We start from the raw sequence: 20,309 nt of genomic DNA, 5'->3' as shown, positions 1-20,309 counted from the left end.
TCCTTAGCCATAACAAAATGAAGGGTAAAATATGCAGCTAAAAAAGATCAAGCATTTATGCCAAGATAATGGGCATAATAATAATTTATGCCAAGGTAGAGGAAAGTAGCTTTGTCTGGTATATAAGTTACCTTTTATTGGGGAAAAAAGGTGAAGTAATATTTTAACTTAAATGAAAAATCACCAATTTAGGAAGAATGGACTGAAAGGGATTAGGGAAAGCATTTTATTTTTTATTTTTTTAAATATAATTTATTGTCAAATTAGCTAACATACAGTATGTAAAGTATGCTCTTGGTTTCTGGGGTAGATTCCCATGGTTCATCGCGTACACACAACACCCAGCGCTCATCCCAACAAGTACCCTCCTCAATACTCATCACCCAAGGGAAAGCATTTTAAAGAAGAAATATCTGAGATGAATTACTGTCCACCTTTCAAATATCCCAGAAAATAAGAGGCAGTAAATAAGGAAATAGAAGGTAGAAGGAGCAAAAGTATATTCAATGCATGAAGGGGAAAACAGCCTGTAGATATAGGAATCTATCAGTAAAAAGCAAAGAAAGGAAATGGTCAGCAGACAGAAGAAACAGCAGGGGCAGGATTATAAATCAGAGCTTTGTATGTCATGCAAAGAATCTTGGTTTTATCTAGTAAGTTAATAAAGATCCAGGGAAGGCATCTGATAGGGAGAATGATTAAATCAGCTGGTTTTTACAAAGATAACTTTGGCAGCAGCCTGCATGACAAAGAAGAGTAGAGACAAACAATAGCCTAGTATAAGAGTTTGCATGAGAAATGAGGACCCTAAAGCAACAGAAATAGAAATGGAGAGGAAAAGACTGTATTGAAAGATATTCAGGGTAGAGAACTGGCAGATCTGGTGATTACCAGGTTATGAGAGGAAAGGTTAACCCTAGGCTTTAAGTCGAATGTAATACATTGGCAGTGGCACTAACAAATTTGTGAATGCAGAAGGAAAGCAAGACTTGATAGGAAATAAATTAGTTCAACTTTGGACTTGTGAAATTTGACAGTCACGTAGGATATAAAGGTGGAAAAGTTACACAGACAACTGTAGACATATTTAGAACTCAATGTAGTTCTTGGCAAAAGATAAAGATTTTGAAAATATCAGCATATAGGTGGTTGCTAAAACTAAAAGAATTGGGTCAGACGTTTAGGTAGGGTGGGCTGAGTAGAAGAGAATCAGCCCTGGGTAATGCCAAAGAGAAAGAGGCTTTAAAAAAGAATGGAAAGAAATGAGAATTTAAAAAAACAGTAATAGTACAGAAGCTAAGGAAGCAAAACCTTCCAGGAGATTCAACAATAACAAATACAGTGGGGCGCCTGGGTGGCTCAGTCAGTTAAGCGGCTGACTTGGGCGCAGGTCATGATCTCGCGGTCCGTGAGTTTGAGCCCCACGTCGGGCTCTGTGCTGACAGCTCAGAGCCTGGAGCCTGCTTCGGATTCTGTGTCTCGCTCTCTTTCTCTGCCCCTCCCCTGCTTATGCTCTCTCTCTCTCTGTCTCAAAAATAAAGCATTTAAAAAATTTAAAAAAACCAATAACAAATACAGGTAAGTCAAATAAGATAAAGGCTGAGAAAGATTGGCAGGATTTAGAGGTCACTGGAGATTTTACTACTTACTACAGCTTCAGCAGAACAGTAGGGTGGAATCTTTATACAAGAAACTCAGAGACAGTTAAAGAAATGTTCATTTCAAAGGGATAAAATTATATACCTTAATGGACTCAAGATAAATGGCAGGTTTGAACAAATTCCCATGTAAAGATAAAAGCTATGGAATGTAAAAAAAAAAAAAAAAGAATTGGTATTAATGGTAAACTCATTAAAACTGTGTAGGAAATAAGAGACCATGAAGGTAATATTCACTCTTTGCTTAACTACAGACACTCTTTGGGCATCTTTCTCTGAAACTCTAGCCTCACTCAATTTATCTCGTTGAATTAAACGTGTCAAGGACATGAAAAATTCTGAAAACACTGACTAAGCACATCACTATTGCTCTAAGTTTAAAAATGTGTAAAACCAGGACAGCAGAATTTGTATTCCTCTACAATCTTGAGCTTTGGTTCTAGTTGAGTCCTGAAAAATATTCTAAAAATACTTAAACAGAAATTTTCACACAAAATTTTGATTAGTAAAACCAAATTTTAGCCTTTTGCAAACTACTCAGGGCTATGTCAGGCAGGCTTGTAGCTAAAGATCACAATAGGGTAAAAGACAAAAATTAACCTCAAATGGATCGTAGACCTAAATATTAAAGCTATAAACTTCTATGGGCTCCTAGGTGGCTCATCGGGTAAGCATCTGACTCGATTTCGGCTCAGGTCATGATCTCATGCTTTGTGAAACTGAGCCCCATGACAGGCTCAGCGCTGACAGCACAGAGCCTGCTTGGGATTCTCTCTCTCCCTCTCTCTCTGCCCCTGCCCTTCTTGTACACGCAGTGTGTATGCACATGTGTGCTCTTGCTCTCTCAAAATAAATAAATGGCTTTAAAAAATCTGTAAACTTCTAAAATCACAAGGGAAAAACATCTTGGAATGGGCGAAGATTTCTAAAAACACAGAAAACACAAAGCTTAAAAGAATAAAGTTATAAATTTGATTTCATCAAAATTTAAAATGTCTCAGAGCGCCTGGGTGGCTCAGTTGGTTAAGTGTCTGACTTCAGCTCAGGTCATGATCTCACAGTTTGTGAGTTCAAGCCCCACATGGGGCTCTGTGCTGACAGCTTAGAGCCTGGAGCCTGTTTCAGATTCTGTGTCTCCCTCTCTCTCTGCTCCTCCCCTGCTAATGCTCTTTCTCTCTCCTTCAAAAAAAATTTTTTTTAAATGTCTGCACTTCAAAGATACCATTAAGAAAATCAAAATCAAAAGATAAGCCACAGAAAGGGAGAAAATATTTTAAATACCTATATCCAAAAAAGAACTTGGATCCAAAGTATATAAAGAACTCTTACATGTTAATAATAAAAAGATAAGCAACCCACTTAAAAATAGGCCAATGATGGAATAGACATTTCATAAAAGAAAATATTCAAATGATATTCAAACATCATTAGATCAGTGAAGTCCAAGTTAAAACCAAAAGGATACTAGGACACAACTACTAGAAAGGCTAAAATTAAAAATATGGACAAATGTTTGTAAGGATGGAGCAACTAGAACTTTCATACAGTGTAAAATATAAAATGTTACAAGCACTTTATAAACCAGTTTGGCAGTTTCTTATAAAATCAAACATATACTTATTATATGGTCCAGCAATTCTACTCTTGGGTATTTATTTACCCAAAAGAAATGTAAGCATATATCCACACAAAAATATGCGTGCAAATGTTCACAGCAGCTTTACTCTATAGCAAAAACCCAAATACTTTGTCCATTACCAATGAATGGATACACAAATAGTAATACATTCATGTAACGAACTACTACTTGGCAATACAAAAGGAATGAACTACTGATACATGCAATAACATGGATGAATCTTGAAAACATCATGTGAGTAACGGAAAGCAGACAAAAAGAGTACATACTGCATGATTCCACATATATGAAACTCTAGAAACAGTAAATTTAATCTCTATCCATCAAAAATAGATCATTGGTTGGGGCGCCTGGGTGGCGCAGTCGGTTAAGCGTCCGACTTCAGCCAGGTCACGATCTCGCGGTCCATGAGTTCGAGCCCCGCGTCAGGCTCTGGGCTGATGGCTCAGAGCCTGGAGCCTGTTTCCGATTCTGTGTCTCCCTCTCTCTCTGCCCCTCCCCCGTTCATGCTCTGTCTCTCTCTGTCCCAAAAATAAAAATAAACGTTGAAAAAAAAAAAATTAAAAAAAAAAAAAATAGATCATTGGTTGCTTGGGTTAGATTTGGGGAGGAATGACTGAGATGAGGTACGAGAGAACTTTCCGGGATGATGGAAATGTTCTATACCTTAATTGTGGTGGTGGTTACACTAGCATATAAGTGTCTGAAAGGTCATCAAAATGTACATACATGATGATGTATGTAAATTATACTTCAATAAAGTTTATTCACACATACATACAAAATGGTACAATTTTAACTTTTGTCTTAGGAGTACTCTGATGTATACCACAAGAACATACTATGTGTTAAGAAGATATACAACCATCTTCTTAAATATATTTCCAAATAAATGAATGAGACTGTATTGAAATCTGTGGACTCCATACTTCTTAAGGGTATTCAAATATAGAATATAAAGTTTAGCTTCCTTGGCCTTGGGTTCTTCATTTTATGCAAGAGAATAGCATAGGGACATTATCCTTGAAGTCCATGTCAATGTCATATATGAAAGTAATATGATAAGGTCTCCTTCAATAAAATGCCCCTTAAAGAGTCCCAGGCAGCCTTCCTCAAGCTGAAAGATGTAACACAAAATAGCATTAAGATACTGTTCTACTACTGATTTCACAAACAGCCTTGTCCTTAAGGCTAGAACAACTGAGCGATGTTTAAGGTCAAAGCTACAGAAACAATGAATAAATTTTATAACCACATCCTTTCAAACTGAAGTTATATTAGAGTTAATACTAGACAAGAGAATAAGATGTCAATTGATGGCAGACATAATTAAAACAAACTTAGCTAATAATGTAAGTAAAATTTTAAATGAACATTTATGAACATTTATAGAATGTGAAAGATATACTAAACACAGTGCTTTATACTCATTTAACCAACCCCACTCTGAGATTACCATACCCATGCACAGTAAGACAAAATAACTTGGCCAAAGTGATTCAGCTGGTAAATTACAGGATAACCCAAACCCTTAATCACTCTGCTCTTAAGAAAGAAATGTTATATCCGAAAGGTGAACTCCAGATGCATTAAAGTCTTAAACATAAAAGATAAAATTACAGAACTATTAGAAGAAAACATAGGAAGATATCTTTGCAATTTGTGGATAAGGAAGGACTTTTCACTGCTCACAAAATAAAAAATTTTAGGTACATTAAAATTAAGGATTCCTGTACCACAAAGTCAACACATGACTGACACACTGGGATGTCTAAAACCACCAAGGGATTACTATCTCAAATAGAGAACTCTGGGAAACCAGTGAAAAATGGAAACCCAACCAAAAAGGGCAAAGTGTATGAATGAATAAGCCAAACATAAGAAGGGAAACCTGAACAATCAGCAAGGATATGAAGAAATGATCAACCTCCCTGGTAAACAGAGAAACATTACAGCAACCATAAGATTCTATTTAACAACAGTTAAATTAGCAAAAATGTAGGAATGTCTACATTAACAAATGCTGGCAAAACTGGGAAAAAGTAAAACTTTTTATACACTGTTGGTGAGGGTAAAAAATTGATGTAGTCATTTCAGAAATAATACAGAATAATTTAGTGGTATTAAATATGTGACTAAGCTATAGCACAGCAATACCACACCTGGATATATACCCCCAGAGAAACTCTTCCACAGCCATTAGCAACATGTATGAAGATGCTGATTACAAAATTACTTGTACTCAAGAGTTGGAAACAACCTGGGTATCCATCACGAGGGGAACTGATAACCTGTGCTAGATGCAAACCATAAAATACTGCACACTTAAAAGCAATGAACTAGGTGTACATACAGAAACATGAACAGATATCAATATGTAGTGAAGAAAGTAAAATATATGCCAAAATAAATTATATAGATGTAAAACACACAAATTACTACATAATTTTACAAGGATAGAGACATAACCAAGAACACATATAAAACATACCAGATTTGGTGCAAGTGTTGGGAAAGAGTTGAGACTGGGAGTGAAGAGGAAAAGTTACAATCCAAATAATGAGCATATGCCTCTAAGCAACACTAACCTAACTCTCTGTATCTGAAATATTGTAAGTGATATAGTTATGTCAACTATTAAAGTTGATACATTTATGCAAATGGTTGAGAACTCCCTTTTTCTGGGATGACTGAGCATTTCATACAATACATCTTGGTTTTAACCATGATAAATTTGAAAATTCATGGCATTTAGTTTTTGCTTGTTACCATCACAGACAAATATGCTCAAAGGGTCTAATAAAAGGAATACTGACCTACGAACCTGAAAAGCTATAGCCTAGTCCAACCTAACTAGCAATAGGAACTTAGCAAAGTCATTTTACCTCCCTGAAAGTTTTCTTATCTGCAAAAATAAATTTGAATGATTCTCCAAATCCCTCCATCTCTGAAACTATTTATTTTCCTAACTAATATTTATTCATATGAAATTATTTTAACTGTTTCTTCCCTCCCCAAAATAACAACAAAAACAAATATCAAAAGATTTAGAAAAGTGATCTAGCAATAGAAGTAAATAGCAACTTAGCTTCTTTCAGGGTGGAAAGGAGAAAACACTAAAGAGGTACAGTGACTGTCACAGCCTTTTCAAGTATCTAAGACAGAGAATTTCAGCCCAAGTTCAGATAATCTACTCCTTGAAGTATTTTACTCTATGCTATTCCACATGTCACTATTACCTCTTCTAAAACATAAATTAAAGTCTCTTATGGAGTTTCTCCTTGAAGGCCCTAAACTTCAGCTTATCTGTAAGTTTTCAGATAAGAAAATGGTATGTTCTCCAAACGTCTCTTCCGTATTAAACATGTAAGATTCCTAGAGAAAAATGAACTTTTAATTAACAAACTAGTCATACTCTGAGCATTTAACAAAAAAAAAAAAAAAATAAGCATTTAATTAGAACTGTGGATTAAGTGGGTATAAACACCTTAAGAATAAGGAAAACTAGCATAGTTTGGTGACCATGAATAGTAACTGAGCCATCTAAAAAATAATAGTACCACATATTATAAAAAGAGCATTGAAATCAGAATATTAAAAATATCTGGAAGCCAAAATTAAGATATTTACAATACCTAAAAATTTGAAATTATAATATTTTAAAAGATCTGCAATATTCTTAGAATACAACAATAAATATGAGAAATTGAGATCATTCCCATATTTATCTCCCATTCACATTTAATTTTAAATATGGATGGGGAAGGGGGTAGTGGGAATTAAGAGGTCACAAAACATCTGTTACTAATAATTCCAGCACAGATGTAATTGTTACTGCAAAAAAGATGATGAAGTTATTCCCAGGCTGCCATACTACCAGCAGCCATAGTTTATACTCAAACTCCATGAATCAAGTCTCAATAAATAAAGTTGATTATGAGAACTGTCTATATGAACAGATACACACAATCCCTATCCATATAGAAGGTATGTATTAAATAACAGGAAGAGGTCTGAAGAAATAAATGAGACAAAAATAACTTCCTAGAGAATGAAAAATAATCTAACAACATTTCATAGCTACAAGTGTAGACCTAAACTTGGCTTCTTTCGCTCTATCTTTTGGAACCTTTCAATTTATATACACCTAAGTGATATACTTCAAAATATGTTTTAACAAAAGTAATAAAGTGAGTTCTAAATATTAAAAAAAACTTTCTCTGAAAACAATCTTAAGGCAGATTTTACTTCTTAGAGATCACTGTCCTATTTAAGTATTCTAGAATATTACCATGTTTTCAAGCAACCCAGTTCCATGATAACAAGCAGCATAACCCACCTTCATCAAGGTAAAAAATCTAGACATGCTCAAACCATGCTCAAACTGAAAATTTTTATTAGTTAAAATTGATGTGCTAAGAATGCTTCCTCCAGGAATACAATGCTCAAAACACTATCCCATCCAAAGGAAAGATTGTTTTCTAAAACAATGCCTGGGGCACCTGGGTGGCTCAACTGGTTGAGCGTCTGACTTCCGCCCAGGTCATGAACTTGGGGTTCGTGAGTTCGAGCCCCGCGTAGGGCTCTGCGCTGACAGCTCAGAACCTGGAGCTTCCTTCAGATTCTGTGTCTCCCTCTCCCTCTCTGCCCTTCCACCGCTCACACTCTGTCTCTCAAAAATAAAAAATAAAGATAAAAAGTTAAAAAAAAATAAAACAATGCCTATATAATAGGTTACATTTTAATTGGGGTTACTAAAAACTTGGTTCTATTAGGTGTATATCCATTAATTTTCTTTTAACATATCTAGTTTAAGATATTTTACTAGTGATACATATAAAATGTAGCCTTCTAAAAAGTGTTTTTAAAACTATTTTATTTCCTGACCATGGTTCTTTTCTAGTTTAAGATTTTTTTTAATTTTCTTTTAACAATGAACTTTTACTTTAGCTTGTATCTTTTTAGAAAGGAACATACATTTCTCCATGAATTCGTGATCATGCTACAAAGATTAATTAAGAAACATTTTCCAAACCTAAATACTATTCTATAATTTTATCAAGTCCTACAACCTCTCATCACACTTTTACATATTAGTGCATATATTCTTTCAGCATCTACATGATTTTTCTTCTCCTCTACTACAATTCAATACAGGTAGTTGAGAGTAGTTAACAATATAATTCCACATGATGTTGCATCTGTGTTTACATATGGCTCTAATCACATGCTTAGAAGTAATTTATGCAGGGGAAGGCAAAAAAAAAGAGGAAAAAGCAATAAAAACACAATTATAAGAAATAATTATGTTGTTATTTTAAAAATATCATTCCCAGTTTGGTAGAACTTTCTCATTTCTCACCACATGCTTCAAAGCTACTAAAATTGCAGAGGGTACAGACTTTCAAAAATACTATGAACTGGAGAAAGAAAAAAATTACCAAATATTTCATATGCTTTTACATAAGGCTCATCTTAACAAGTGACTGATGCTTTCAATTTATAAGATACTTTAACTTTTGCTCCATGCCACAACTATGTATGTCATGGCTTTGTGGTAAAGTTCCTCTGTTTATAAAAGAAGTAAGTGAATTACACATATTTACTACTGAGCTCTAGGAATTAGGAGAACACCAAATTCAAGAAACATCTGTCAGGAAATGTAAAACTATATTTATATACATTCTCAATCTCCCTCTCTCTGTCTCTCTCCTGAAAAACCATGACGCTCTAAAATGGGAAATGCACATAGGCTTACCTGATAAGCCAGGTAATTCCTACTTAACTCAAGATAAACAGTATTACTATTACATTATGATACTGTTGTTGGTGCATTTATAGAAACACCATTAAAAATAATTAGGGAAATAAATACTTCTAACATTTGACCTAACAAAAGGCTTCCAAAAGTTTATAGTTATATTAACATAATTATATGGACACGCACCAAAAAAATGTAACTAAATACATGAAGTCTCATCTTATTACTTGTATTTGAAAGTAGTAATACTAATATACACAGTTATTCGAAAAGAATTGCTGAATACAAGTATATGATAATTATTAAACTACAATTTTTGCTGCATTTAAAACATCAAAACAAACTTATGCTTCTTAATTTACAATTGGTAAATGTAAAATTTATGCTCTACTTGTGATTCTTAACTAGAAGGGAAAGGAAAAGATAAAATCTAAAAATGACTAACATCTGACTGACTGCTGGTTAACATCTTCTTTAGTAGTTGCCTGCCAACCCATGTATAATTTAAGTCTACATCAGTTATGGGAAAATAATTAGACAGTATCAATCAACTGCAATTTGTACCATATTTAATGGTTTACACCTTTTAACATCCAAAATATAGGTATTCAGGGATCTTACAATGAATAAAAAGGAGGCTAAAAAGTATACTAAATATGCAAAATAGATATGGGCCAATCATTACATAATTTTCTGAACCTAACAACATACAACAAAACTTAAAAAAAAAAAAAAGAAGGAAAGCAGTAAAAGATTGGTTTAAAGCAAGACTAAATTGATAGCAGTATCAATCTCAGTATTTAAAAAGCTCAAATTTATAAAATTATTCATGTTAAAACATTATTACTTCTTTCCACCTTAGCAGACTAGAAAGTGCTTACGCCTACTTTACCTACGGCTAGTTTTAAATAACACTAAGACTCAGAATTGCACCAAAGGTCCCTATTAATGCGGAGGTTCCAATCAACAGGAGATAGACTGATGGTGCCACTACACCAATAATCATTTTTGTTAGCATCCTCTACTGGCGGTTTCCAAAGACAGCAAGTGGAAATGGTGCAAATAACAGAAAAATATGTACCTGCTATTCCATCTAAAGTGAATTAATCAGCATGTGGTCATTAGTAGCTACAGCATATTTCTCTCCTCACCCCCCAAAATGCATACATACATGTATACATACAAAAACCACACAAGAGTAGAGGTGGAAAATTAGAAAACATATTTTTAAATACAACAAACAAAGCATTACATTGCAAACGGTAAAAATCGATTTACCCAATTCTAATGCCAGTCCTTTATAGATGACTGACATCATTACCATAAAGTTACTACCTATGGATTGATGCTTTGGCCAAACCTTGCTCAATTGGTTTACCCTTGTCAAGTTACATTACTTGGTTCTCCCATTAATATCCTACTCTGCAGATATATTCCAGAAAGGAAATTAAAATGTTTTACTGGAGGCTTAGCAGTAAAATCTGCAGGTCTTTTTAAATGAAAAAAAATTATTTACATACAAATAACAACATAAAGTACCCTTATGACTATCACCCACTGTACACATCATTTATTCCCTCATTAAAAAGATTTAAGAGTTAACATTTTTCTATGCAATTCTCTTCAATAAACAACTGCAACTTACATGACTGCGTTGCTAAGAAATATCAACCGGCACCTATTCTGAGATTTCACAACACAATGGCATATAACTTCATTTTTAATTTGCAAATTATAAGGCTTAATCAAATAGCATGGCTGCAATCACCAGCAATGGATGAAATGCATTTGAGAACAAAAAGAAATACAAGGACAGAACCAAAAGTGATGAAAATGGAAGATACCTGTAGTAGTACGGTGCTATCTTAAACACCTTTTGTTTTCTGAGAGTAATGCATACTGCAGACAAGACATTTTGTGCTAAACAGCCCAAATCTGTTTTTCTAATATTAAACACAAAGGAAAAACACTGACAGCAAGCGTGGTAAATAAATCCCTCCCTTGAGAATGAAAGCAGCAGACAGGAGGGGGCTGACATACATGCAGGAGAAAACTAAACACCATCTTTTTTCTACCTGCACAAGTTGCCATTTGCTGCAGCGATCGAGAACCTCTTTTTCCTGTTGATTTCAAGTACCTTTCAGGAGAGCTTTTTTTCCCCTTAAGTCATCTGTTGATATGCCTTAAGAGTGTAATATTCATATCACAAGATCTTTAGGAGAAAAATCCATTCTTTCCTGTTCAGGTAAACATGTTTACAGCAGCTGCACAGACGCTGGGTGGTTCAGACTCACATGTCACACACATGTCGTCAGCAACAAGAAAAGCCCCTTTCTCTGGCGATGAACATTTTAAATAAGGTAAAAAGCGAACAGCCCTTTCCGAACCAACTTACCTTTCATAAAGCCACATCAGCAACAGTGGCAACAGCTCGATATAGCACACTATTTGACGCTAAAACAGGAAATTAAAATTGCAATCGCCTATGCTCCACTCCTTGCTGTAACAAGTCATCTCTCCACAATGACGATACCAAATATTAGTTATCAATCATAACTAACAGACGTCTTGAAAGCGCAAATTTTTATTTAAATAACTAAAATCATTCATGAAAGCAGTGATTTTAATGTCGGCTCAAATATATTAAAAATATTTTTACGATTGGAAGGAAACATCTTGAAACAGCTTAAAATCTTCGTATCTGCTTCTAGACAGGAAATCCCACACAAAATCTAAAATTGCCAGGAAAGGTTACAAAACCTCGCGTTTCGCATCCCAGAAGGGAGGGAGAAAGGGAGCCCAGGAGCGGGGGGTGGGGCGGGGGGAGCGCGCGAGAGTTTTTACTTAAACACATATTTCCTCATTTTCTGGAAGATACAGCGATCCCATTATAGGCGCATTTATTTCCCTACGGTTAAAAACTCGTTTTAAAAATAACGTAGGAACCAAAACGAGCCCCTCGGTCCGAAATGTACGTGTAATTCCTTATATAGACTCGGCTGCAGCCAGCGGCAGGGCCGTTGCCGCCCATTATTATACAAACAGGTACCGGGCCGGCGCGGGCGGGGACCTCGCCCCGCGCTCCCGCCGCCCCCGGGCGGAGAAGTCTCAACCCTCTCGCCACAGGAACTGTCCAGACAATAACAATCAGCAGACATTTCGCTGCTGAACAAGGGGGAGAGAAAGCACAGAATCGCCCCCAAGATAAGCAGAAATACAATCAACTTACAACGTCTCTCCAAACTGGAAAAGGCGACTGTGCAACAACAACCACATGTTCAGGTCTCGCTCTCTCTTGCTGTCTCTATTTTTTTTTTTTTTTTTTTTTAACTCTCACGCCAGGCAGATGGGTGTGTATTGCCCCGGCACTTGAGCACAAATCAATAAACACTGCAGCTGCAGCGAAAGCAGCAGATCCGTGCGTCCGTCGGTCCGTCTGCCCCCTCCCCCACCCTCCTTCCACCCGAGACCGAGAGCGCCATCCAAGCTCCATTATCCGGCTTCAGCGCTCCGTGCGTCCGGCCCAGGTAACAACTTCCCCAAAAACCGAAAGAGAAAAAAGAGGCGTACGCACAGAACCCCATCCCAGCGCGGAGAAGGAGTCTCCCCCAGGGAGGGGGATCTGTCTGTGGTGCTTCCCTGTCTCTAAGACCAGGTAACAACTCCACAAACACACCCGCTGCCCAGCTCGCCGCCATCCACAGATCTCCCACAGCAGCAAGTAGGTGCCCGCTCCTGCCCCGTCTCCCCTGCCGCCCCACCAGCTCCCCCCCGAATGTGGACCTCACTGGCGGGGCTACCTCGGCTGGCGTCCCCAGCCGGGGGCCCAGGGCACGGTGGCCGTAGGCGCGGGGGAGGAGGGGCGCTTAGGGACCCGCGCCTCCGCTCCGCTAATCCCCATTCCGCGAGCGCGCCTCGCCGGCCGGTCACAACTTTACCGCCGCCGGCCGAGCCCGGTCCGCCCGCGGCGCGCACCACCGGCGCCCGCGCACACGCGCGCACGGACGACACGCAGCCCGCGGCCGCCGCGTCCCGCCGCCGCCCGCCGCGCGCCCGCAGCCCGGCCCGGCCCGGCCCGAGCCTCGGGGCCCGAGCGACGGCGCCGGCCGGGGCCGCGGCGCGCGGAAGCCACTTTGCACGGTCAGCGCCGGCCACAAGTTTGTTCCTCGGCTCCCGGGGGCCTCCGCGCACAGGGAGAATAACGCGGAGGGGGCTGAGAGGAGGGGGAGAGGAGAGACGCCGAGGGGCAAAAGAGTAGGGAAAAGTGCGAAAAGAAGCAACAGCCGCTCCACCCGGGACCAGAAAAGTGGCCAGCCGCGTCCCGGCCGCCCGCCCTGCGCCGGGGATGCGGCGGCTAACGGTCCAAGGAGGCGGCAGGGGCGGCAGGAGCCGCTAGGCGGAGAGAGACCAGGTAAGAGACATAACGGTTCAGGGAGAGCGAGCGGCCGCGGCGCGGCTCCGGCAGCGGCAGCAGCGGAGGGGGGCAGAGAGCACTACTTTCTACTTTCCCACTCCACTTTGCCCGTCCCTGCCCCGGCCGCCCCCAGCCCGGCTCGCCCCCCTCACCCCCGGGGGCGCCCCGGCTGCCCGGCTCCCCCTGACTCCGCCGCTCCCCGGTCCCCTCCGCCACTCACCGTTATTGCGCCGCGGGTTCGCCTGCTTTCTGCGCTTACACCTGGGGCCATCCGCCATGATCCTCTCGCTTGTGTCTAAATGCTCGAGTCACCTCCTCCCCCTCCCTCCCCCTTCCCCCCCACCCCTCCGCCTCCACCCCTCCCCCCTCCCCACCGCACCTGGTTTACGACACTCGAGGCTTTACGACATCACCTTCCTTACACCTAGAGCCGCTCGCTCTACGGCCGGAACCTTGTTGCTAGGGAGAGGACGGTTTGCGGCAACCGTAGGAGCAGCTGAGTTTGAATTGAGGGGCGAGGGAAAAGTTTCCCTCAGGTGTCGTGGGATGGGGGAGGGGGGCGATAGGAAACTGCGGGGACGTTGTCAGAAGGGCTGCAAGCAGGGGGGGTGAGAAAGGTAAAGTAGGAGGTTCAGCGGCGTTCTGCCTCTGAACTGACCACACCCGCCGCGGCAGCCTGGGGCACGGACCGGTCTGGCTGATTCCCCTCAGGACCCTGTACCCTCCGAGCTGCCGCGTCGCAGTGACCGGAGCAACCTGTCCTCCCTCTTCGTCAAGGTTGGGCTCCGCTCCGACGCAGCGTTTGTCCCATCGGCGCACCCTGGGGCTCAGGAGAGGGTCGCGTTCTGGGCTACCCGGGAAGTTCCCGAGAGTAGAGGGAGGGCAGGTTCGGGGAACGGTAGAGACTGACTTGGGAAGCCCGGCCTCTGACGGGGACAGGCGGCGTCATGAGAGAGGCTACCTGCCCCGCAGTTCTGACTCCCTTCCCCTACACGGACGCACGGTTTTCCCCCAAGCGAACCGGGATGGGAAGTGACTTCAGTTAGATAGAACTTCAGCTGGACCGAAAGAGAGGCGAGAAGTTCCGTTTGCAGGCAACACCGGCGGTGAAGCCGAATGAGTAATACCCACACGGTCCCTGTCTCACTTCCTCATCCGCATCAGGCTCTCACCTGCTGTCACCTCGGCCTCCCCCGCCCCGCCGCCTCGCTCTCTGCCCTCCTCCCTGCTTTCCCCTGAGAGCAGATGGACGAGATGGGAGGCGCAAAGACGGAGAGTTAAGGTACTAATGCGCCATGATTTACCGTCAAAACGGGCAATTATCGCTGAATGGGACCTTGAGGAAAGAAACACGGCTAACAAATGTGGTCTTTGAAACTGATAGATTGCTGATCTTATCTCAAGTCTCTGTACAAGTTTGGGGATTTCTGAAAGACCATATAGATAACGCCACAAATACCAAGACAGTAAGTCTTCAGTAGGATTTAGCTTTCCCTTCTCTCCCCTCCCCCAACCCCGTTCAGATGAGGAAAGGTCTTTGGAACAGAACAAATGAGCTACGTTTCAAATAATTTAGTTGTAAATTAACAGTGTACTGTTACTGTTAGAGAAATTGAGAAAACTGAAACGTGACACACAGTATTAGAAATAGTAAGTCACTCAGCACACTGTCACATAGTAGGTGCTCAATAAATTTATGTCTATAATTTTTGCCATACCTATGGCAAGATTCTTTATTATGTTAAAATCATCTTTTAAACACTCCAGAATTTCAGAAGATCCATTAATAATCTCCTCAAACCTTTCAACTGAAATAAATTTACATCTGAAGTCTGGTAATTTAAAATTAGAAAGTTTAATCCTGAATATAGATGAAAATTTTCTCTCCCACATTTTCTTTGGCATTTTGAGAAATGAATGCATTATTTATTAGTGCATGGAATGTGACTGTAAATATTCTTTGCTGTACATTATGTCTGTATATCTATTCATGCCCAATGCCAAAACTAGAATCATCACTCTTAATGATCATTTTAAGTACAGGCAATCCTCGATTTCGTTCATACTATGTTAACTGAATTTGTGCATCCCGGAATTGTCCATGTTTTGCTTGGTTCAAACAGTAACTTTTTCCTACCTCCTAAAGGCTGTATAATGTTCTTCAATTGGCTTCTGAATCAAGTTACAGACTGTCATTTGCCAGCATTCCCCTCCCAACCCCCCCCCCATTTTTTTTTACAGCTACCCTAATTTCCAGCCAGAATGGAAAAAAAAATACGTTTGAACTAGCGCACATTTTACCTACTCTTAAACTTAGGAAGTATAACTCGTCCTTTTCTTTTTCAGAAGTGTCTGTCTTGTACCTCCCTACTAAGCTTCTTTCAGTATTCATCCTTACCTTGAAATCAAAGAGACAAAGGGACAGATCAAATAGGAAGTCATTGTCTTCCTTACTCTAATGGTTCCTGGTTTAGTTAGCTTGGGCTAGACATTTCTTGTTCATTTCTGTGCCCTCAGGACCTAGTGGAGTACCTGGTTATATTGTAGATGCTCAATAAGGAAGTATTTCTTAAAATTCTTGACCTTTCCTATATAAAGTGAGGATCATTTATCTGCCTTCACCACATTAATTGTTAGGAACAGTTGAAATCATGTCTGCAAAGCTGATGAGTATCATTTATATCCTGCCTGATTTTGAAACTAATTGATCTTGATTTTAGTGACCCCCTAATCGTTTTCTCCAAATGATTAACTCTGCCCACTCCTATGTTTTAAATATGCACAAGAAATATTGATATCCTAAGTCTTCTAATACAAAATTTCAGTTTTGTAAAGTCCTGTAGTAATTATTTAAATATATATGTTAATACATATATTACAAATTGAATATTTAATTAATATATTAACTTTAATTAACACAAATAACTGTAAAGTTCCCCAAATTATTGAAATCTAGACTGAAAAACAGGCAAAAGTAAATCTCAGAGTAAACTGCTGCTTTAAGCCTGATGTTTACGCGATGGTTGCTGCTTATCTCTTAAATAGAACTAAAGACTTAGGGAAAATCTTTAGAATAAATTTAGACAAGTGATAACTTTATTAAAATTTAACTTTATTTAGTCAATTATACCTCAATAAGTAAATTTAGGTTCATTTAAATCAAACATGATAGGGAATTATACTAATAAGAGTTTAACATGTACCTTATATTGTTGATTTTAGTAATTGTAGTGTCACTATACAGTATATATTCAATATATACTCCTAATTTTAGTGTCAATGAAATGTTAATACTCTGCTTCTACACTGCTCTGGGATTGCATATGCTGAAAGAGGTATTCTGCTAAAAATGAATTACTGTAATCTTTTTTAAATTTATAAGGAAAATGTAAATGGGTAGAATATTTTTAATACTGAGGTTTTTTTTTCTATAAATTTTTCATAAACACTTTGCACCTGCTATTTGCTTTCCATGTAAGATTCACGTATAAGTTAGGATAAAATTTGAAATAAAATTATTTTGAGTTTAAAATGTAGATATTTCATGGCATTCTATATTGAGCATATGATTTTCACATACCTCACTTCCTGAACACATTTGGGAAGTACAGCTTATAATAAGATTCTATAATCTTCATCAAAATAAATTGGTTGTTTCATGAAAAGAAAATTCATTACATAAATTAATTATATTAACATATTATTTTACTTTTAGAGCTTTGAAGGAAAAAGAATAAATTTGATACCTGTTCCCCATCAAAATTCAGAATTTAGAAGCCCCCTAATGTCACTCCTCAATCCTTAGCTCAGTAGTGACTCTGGACATGGGGTTCACAATGAGACAAAAGGGGCCAGTGGTGGTTTAACTGCTGCAGTTCCACCAAATTCTACAGTTGCTGAGTCAGGAAGGAAACATGACTACAGAGTGATCCAGAACCAACAGCTGCCTTTAGGACCCACACCAACTTTTCTAATAAAGCCTCCCAAGACATAGTAATAGTGACAAATGTTTTCCCCGAACCTCCATGTGGTTTTACTATATATTGCAACATAAAATGGTTTTTCTCTCTGGGGACTAAGGCTCCTATTTTTAATATACGTCAATGAAATGGTAACACACAGAGCTTCTTATTTTGGGGGCATTTTTTTCAGGAACGTGTCTAATAGATGTAAGTATAAATCAGTGTAGAAAAAGTTGTTTGAAGGATGCTAATAAACATCTCAAAACTAAAACTAATCTTTCCGTAAACTTACAATAATGAAAATGATGGCTTTCAAAGCCTACCTTCATGGAAGATAGATTATATTATTGAAATAACTTACAGACGTGAATGAATAGCACTTTTTTTCTATACTTGACAACTATAGGTAATAAATTATACTAGAGAGAGGGCAACATGCATATTCTGGACTTGAATGAACTTTAAGTGTTTACCATATCAGGGATCTGATATCTAGTTTCTACTGCTGTTCCCCTCCCCATTTGTTTCCATGTATTTTCTCTGGCATCTTGATTTCTTTTAGCAACTGACTGGTTATGCTACAAAGTATAGCTATTTCTTTGACCTTTAGTCCACAGACCCTCAGTTACAATCACTGCCACTGTTCATTCCTTGGAGTGTATTTGTTTAAGATATTTGTGATCAATAATAGGTTTTAGATATCCCACAAATATGTTAAACTCACACGAAAAAGTTGGTAATAAGAAACCCCCTGTGTTCAAATATATTCTCAACTTGAAGATCTCTGGTTAGACCCTTCTCATTCCTTCTTATGCCTCTATTTCTAGCTCACTCTCTTTATCCTAATTTCATAAATAGATCACAGGCAGTGTCCCCTCTCCACTGTTTTATGTTTTAATCATTGTCTTCATCTTTCTTTCTACCAGGTCTAATGCAAATCTATTTGGATCAATTCCCTTTCTCTCTTTGTTTAAAGTTTGAGTCATCCCAACATTGTAAAATTCTTTGATTTTTCATATTCTGGTTTTTCTGTGTCCCTCAAATCCCAGTCTTTGCCTTTCTGTATTCCTAGAGGCTGATTTTTATGGACCACAATACCCAAGATCCTTTGCCCTCTGGTTTCTATTTGGTTTCAGCTAATTTGGAGGCCTTGGCAAATGATCACAGGAAGGAAAGAGAGAGAGGTCAGGATATTTATTTCACCTTCCCGCACATTCCCTCCTGTCTGTGGCTTTTGGCAGTAGCTTCATTCCTCTATGAAAGGCCATGGATCCCATCAGTCAACCCTGTCTCATGGTGACAGGTCTTGCCAAGTTCCAGAAACTGCTTCCCTTGATCCCTTCAGGCTGAGGGATGGTAATGGTACCCTCCTGTTGCGAGTCCTTGGGGGACTTTATCCCTTATTGGTTCCCCTAAAGCCTGCCCACATCTCTGTAAATAGTTTCTTCATCAAACTCTCTTCATCAAACTACCCTTTGAGTGTGCCATTTGTTTCCTGCCAGACCCCACAGTATTTAACCTTTATCAAACAAGAATTCTGTTTCTTTTTATCACAACACTAAAGTTTGAATGCAATGTATCTTATGTCATTCAATGACTATATATATATTCATATTGTACTGTGTGTACATGCAAAATCTGACAAATACTTAGAAATATGGAAGGTTCTCTTACATAGTAATTACTCAGTAATTCTTTGTAGAGTGAAAGCCCCTGCCCTAATCTAAAATCTAGGAGAGACTACTTTTATATACTTAAGACATGAAAGGGGAAAAGAAATCAATACCACAGTAGTAAGGTAGAGATAGCTGATTGTCCCTAGTATGTTTCTTCTCCTTCTTAACAATGGAACCCTCCACTGCTGTCCCATGACCACTTGAATGGTTTTTGCATGTATCTAGGTGCTACTGTGCTAGTCAGTTCTGGCCAGTGAGATCTAAGTGGAAGTGAATGTGTGCAATGTTGAGGAAGTCCTTCAAATGGAGGTGGTTCATTCACCCAGGTGGGTGCCTGGGTGGCTCAGTCAGTTAAGTATCTGACTTTAGCTCAGGTCATGACTTCACAGTTCGTGGGTTCAAGCCCTGTGTCAGGCTCTGTGCTGACAGCTCAGAGCCTGGAGCCTGCTTCAGATTCTGTATCTCCCTCTCTCTCTCTCTCTCCCCCCCTCCCCTGCTCATGTTCTGTCTCTCTCAAAAATAAATAAAAAACATTAATAAAAAATTTTTGAATAAATAAAAGTAGGTGTTTCACTATTCTTTCTCTTCTTGCTGGTTGGAATCAGACTTGCTGGCTTAGAGCTCCTTAAGATTAAGAAAGGCATTGTGATGCCTCCCGTTTTGGTCTTCTTCTTCAAAATTACTTTGGCTCTTTGGGGTCTTTTGTGGTTCCATACAAATTTTAGGATTGCTTGTTCTAGCTTCGAGAAGAATGCTGGTGCAATTTTGATTGGGATTGCATTGGATGTGTAGATAGCTTTGGGTAGTATTGACATTTTAACAATATTTATTCTTCCAGTCCATGAACACGGAATGTTTTTCCATTACTTTATATCTTCTTCAATTTCCTTCATAAGCTTTCAGCGTACAGCATAGTTTTCAGCATACAGATCTTTTACATCTTTGGTTAGGTTTATTTCTAGGTATTTTATGATTCTTGGTGCAATTGTGAATGGGATCAGTTTCTTTATCTTTCTGTTGCTTCATTGTTAGTGTATACAGCATGGTATTGGCACAAAAACAGACACATAGACCAATGGAATATAATAGAAACCCCAGAATTAGACCTACAAAAAGTATGGCCAACTAATCTTTGACAAAGCAGGAAAGAATATCCAATGGAAAAAAGACAGTCTCTTTAACAAATGGTGCTGGGAGAG

General features: G+C 39.1%; 1 protein-coding gene and 1 long non-coding RNA gene across 8 annotated transcripts in view; one reads left to right on the top strand and one right to left on the bottom strand.

Annotated features, from left to right (window-relative positions):
* Window positions 1-13,853, bottom strand: part of ZEB1 (zinc finger E-box binding homeobox 1) — a 200,340-nt gene extending 186,487 nt beyond the window's left edge. Inside the window, exon 1 of one of the 7 annotated variants that reach the window (XM_045462973.1) lies at window positions 13,693-13,853. In XM_045462973.1, coding sequence (XP_045318929.1) covers window positions 13,693-13,750 — 58 coding nt within the window. In that variant the 5' untranslated portion in view covers window positions 13,751-13,853. Of the gene's footprint in view, window positions 1-12,858; window positions 12,975-13,692 lie in introns of those variants that run through there. The other 6 variants (XM_045462974.1, XM_045462976.1, XM_045462975.1 and 3 more) reach the window with 6 other exon arrangements.
* The window catches only part of LOC123590123, a 68,031-nt gene continuing 61,023 nt past the window's right edge, over window positions 13,302-20,309 (top strand). Inside the window, exon 1 of the long non-coding RNA XR_006708619.1 lies at window positions 13,302-13,469. This is a non-coding gene — a long non-coding RNA (uncharacterized LOC123590123). The remainder of the gene's footprint in view (window positions 13,470-20,309) is intronic.

Source organism: Leopardus geoffroyi, chromosome B4 (assembly GCF_018350155.1).
Source record: "Leopardus geoffroyi isolate Oge1 chromosome B4, O.geoffroyi_Oge1_pat1.0, whole genome shotgun sequence".
Lineage (NCBI taxonomy): Eukaryota > Metazoa > Chordata > Mammalia > Carnivora > Felidae > Leopardus > Leopardus geoffroyi.
The sequence above is the reverse complement of the archived record's forward strand: the minus strand, read 5'-3'. Positions and strand labels throughout refer to the sequence as shown.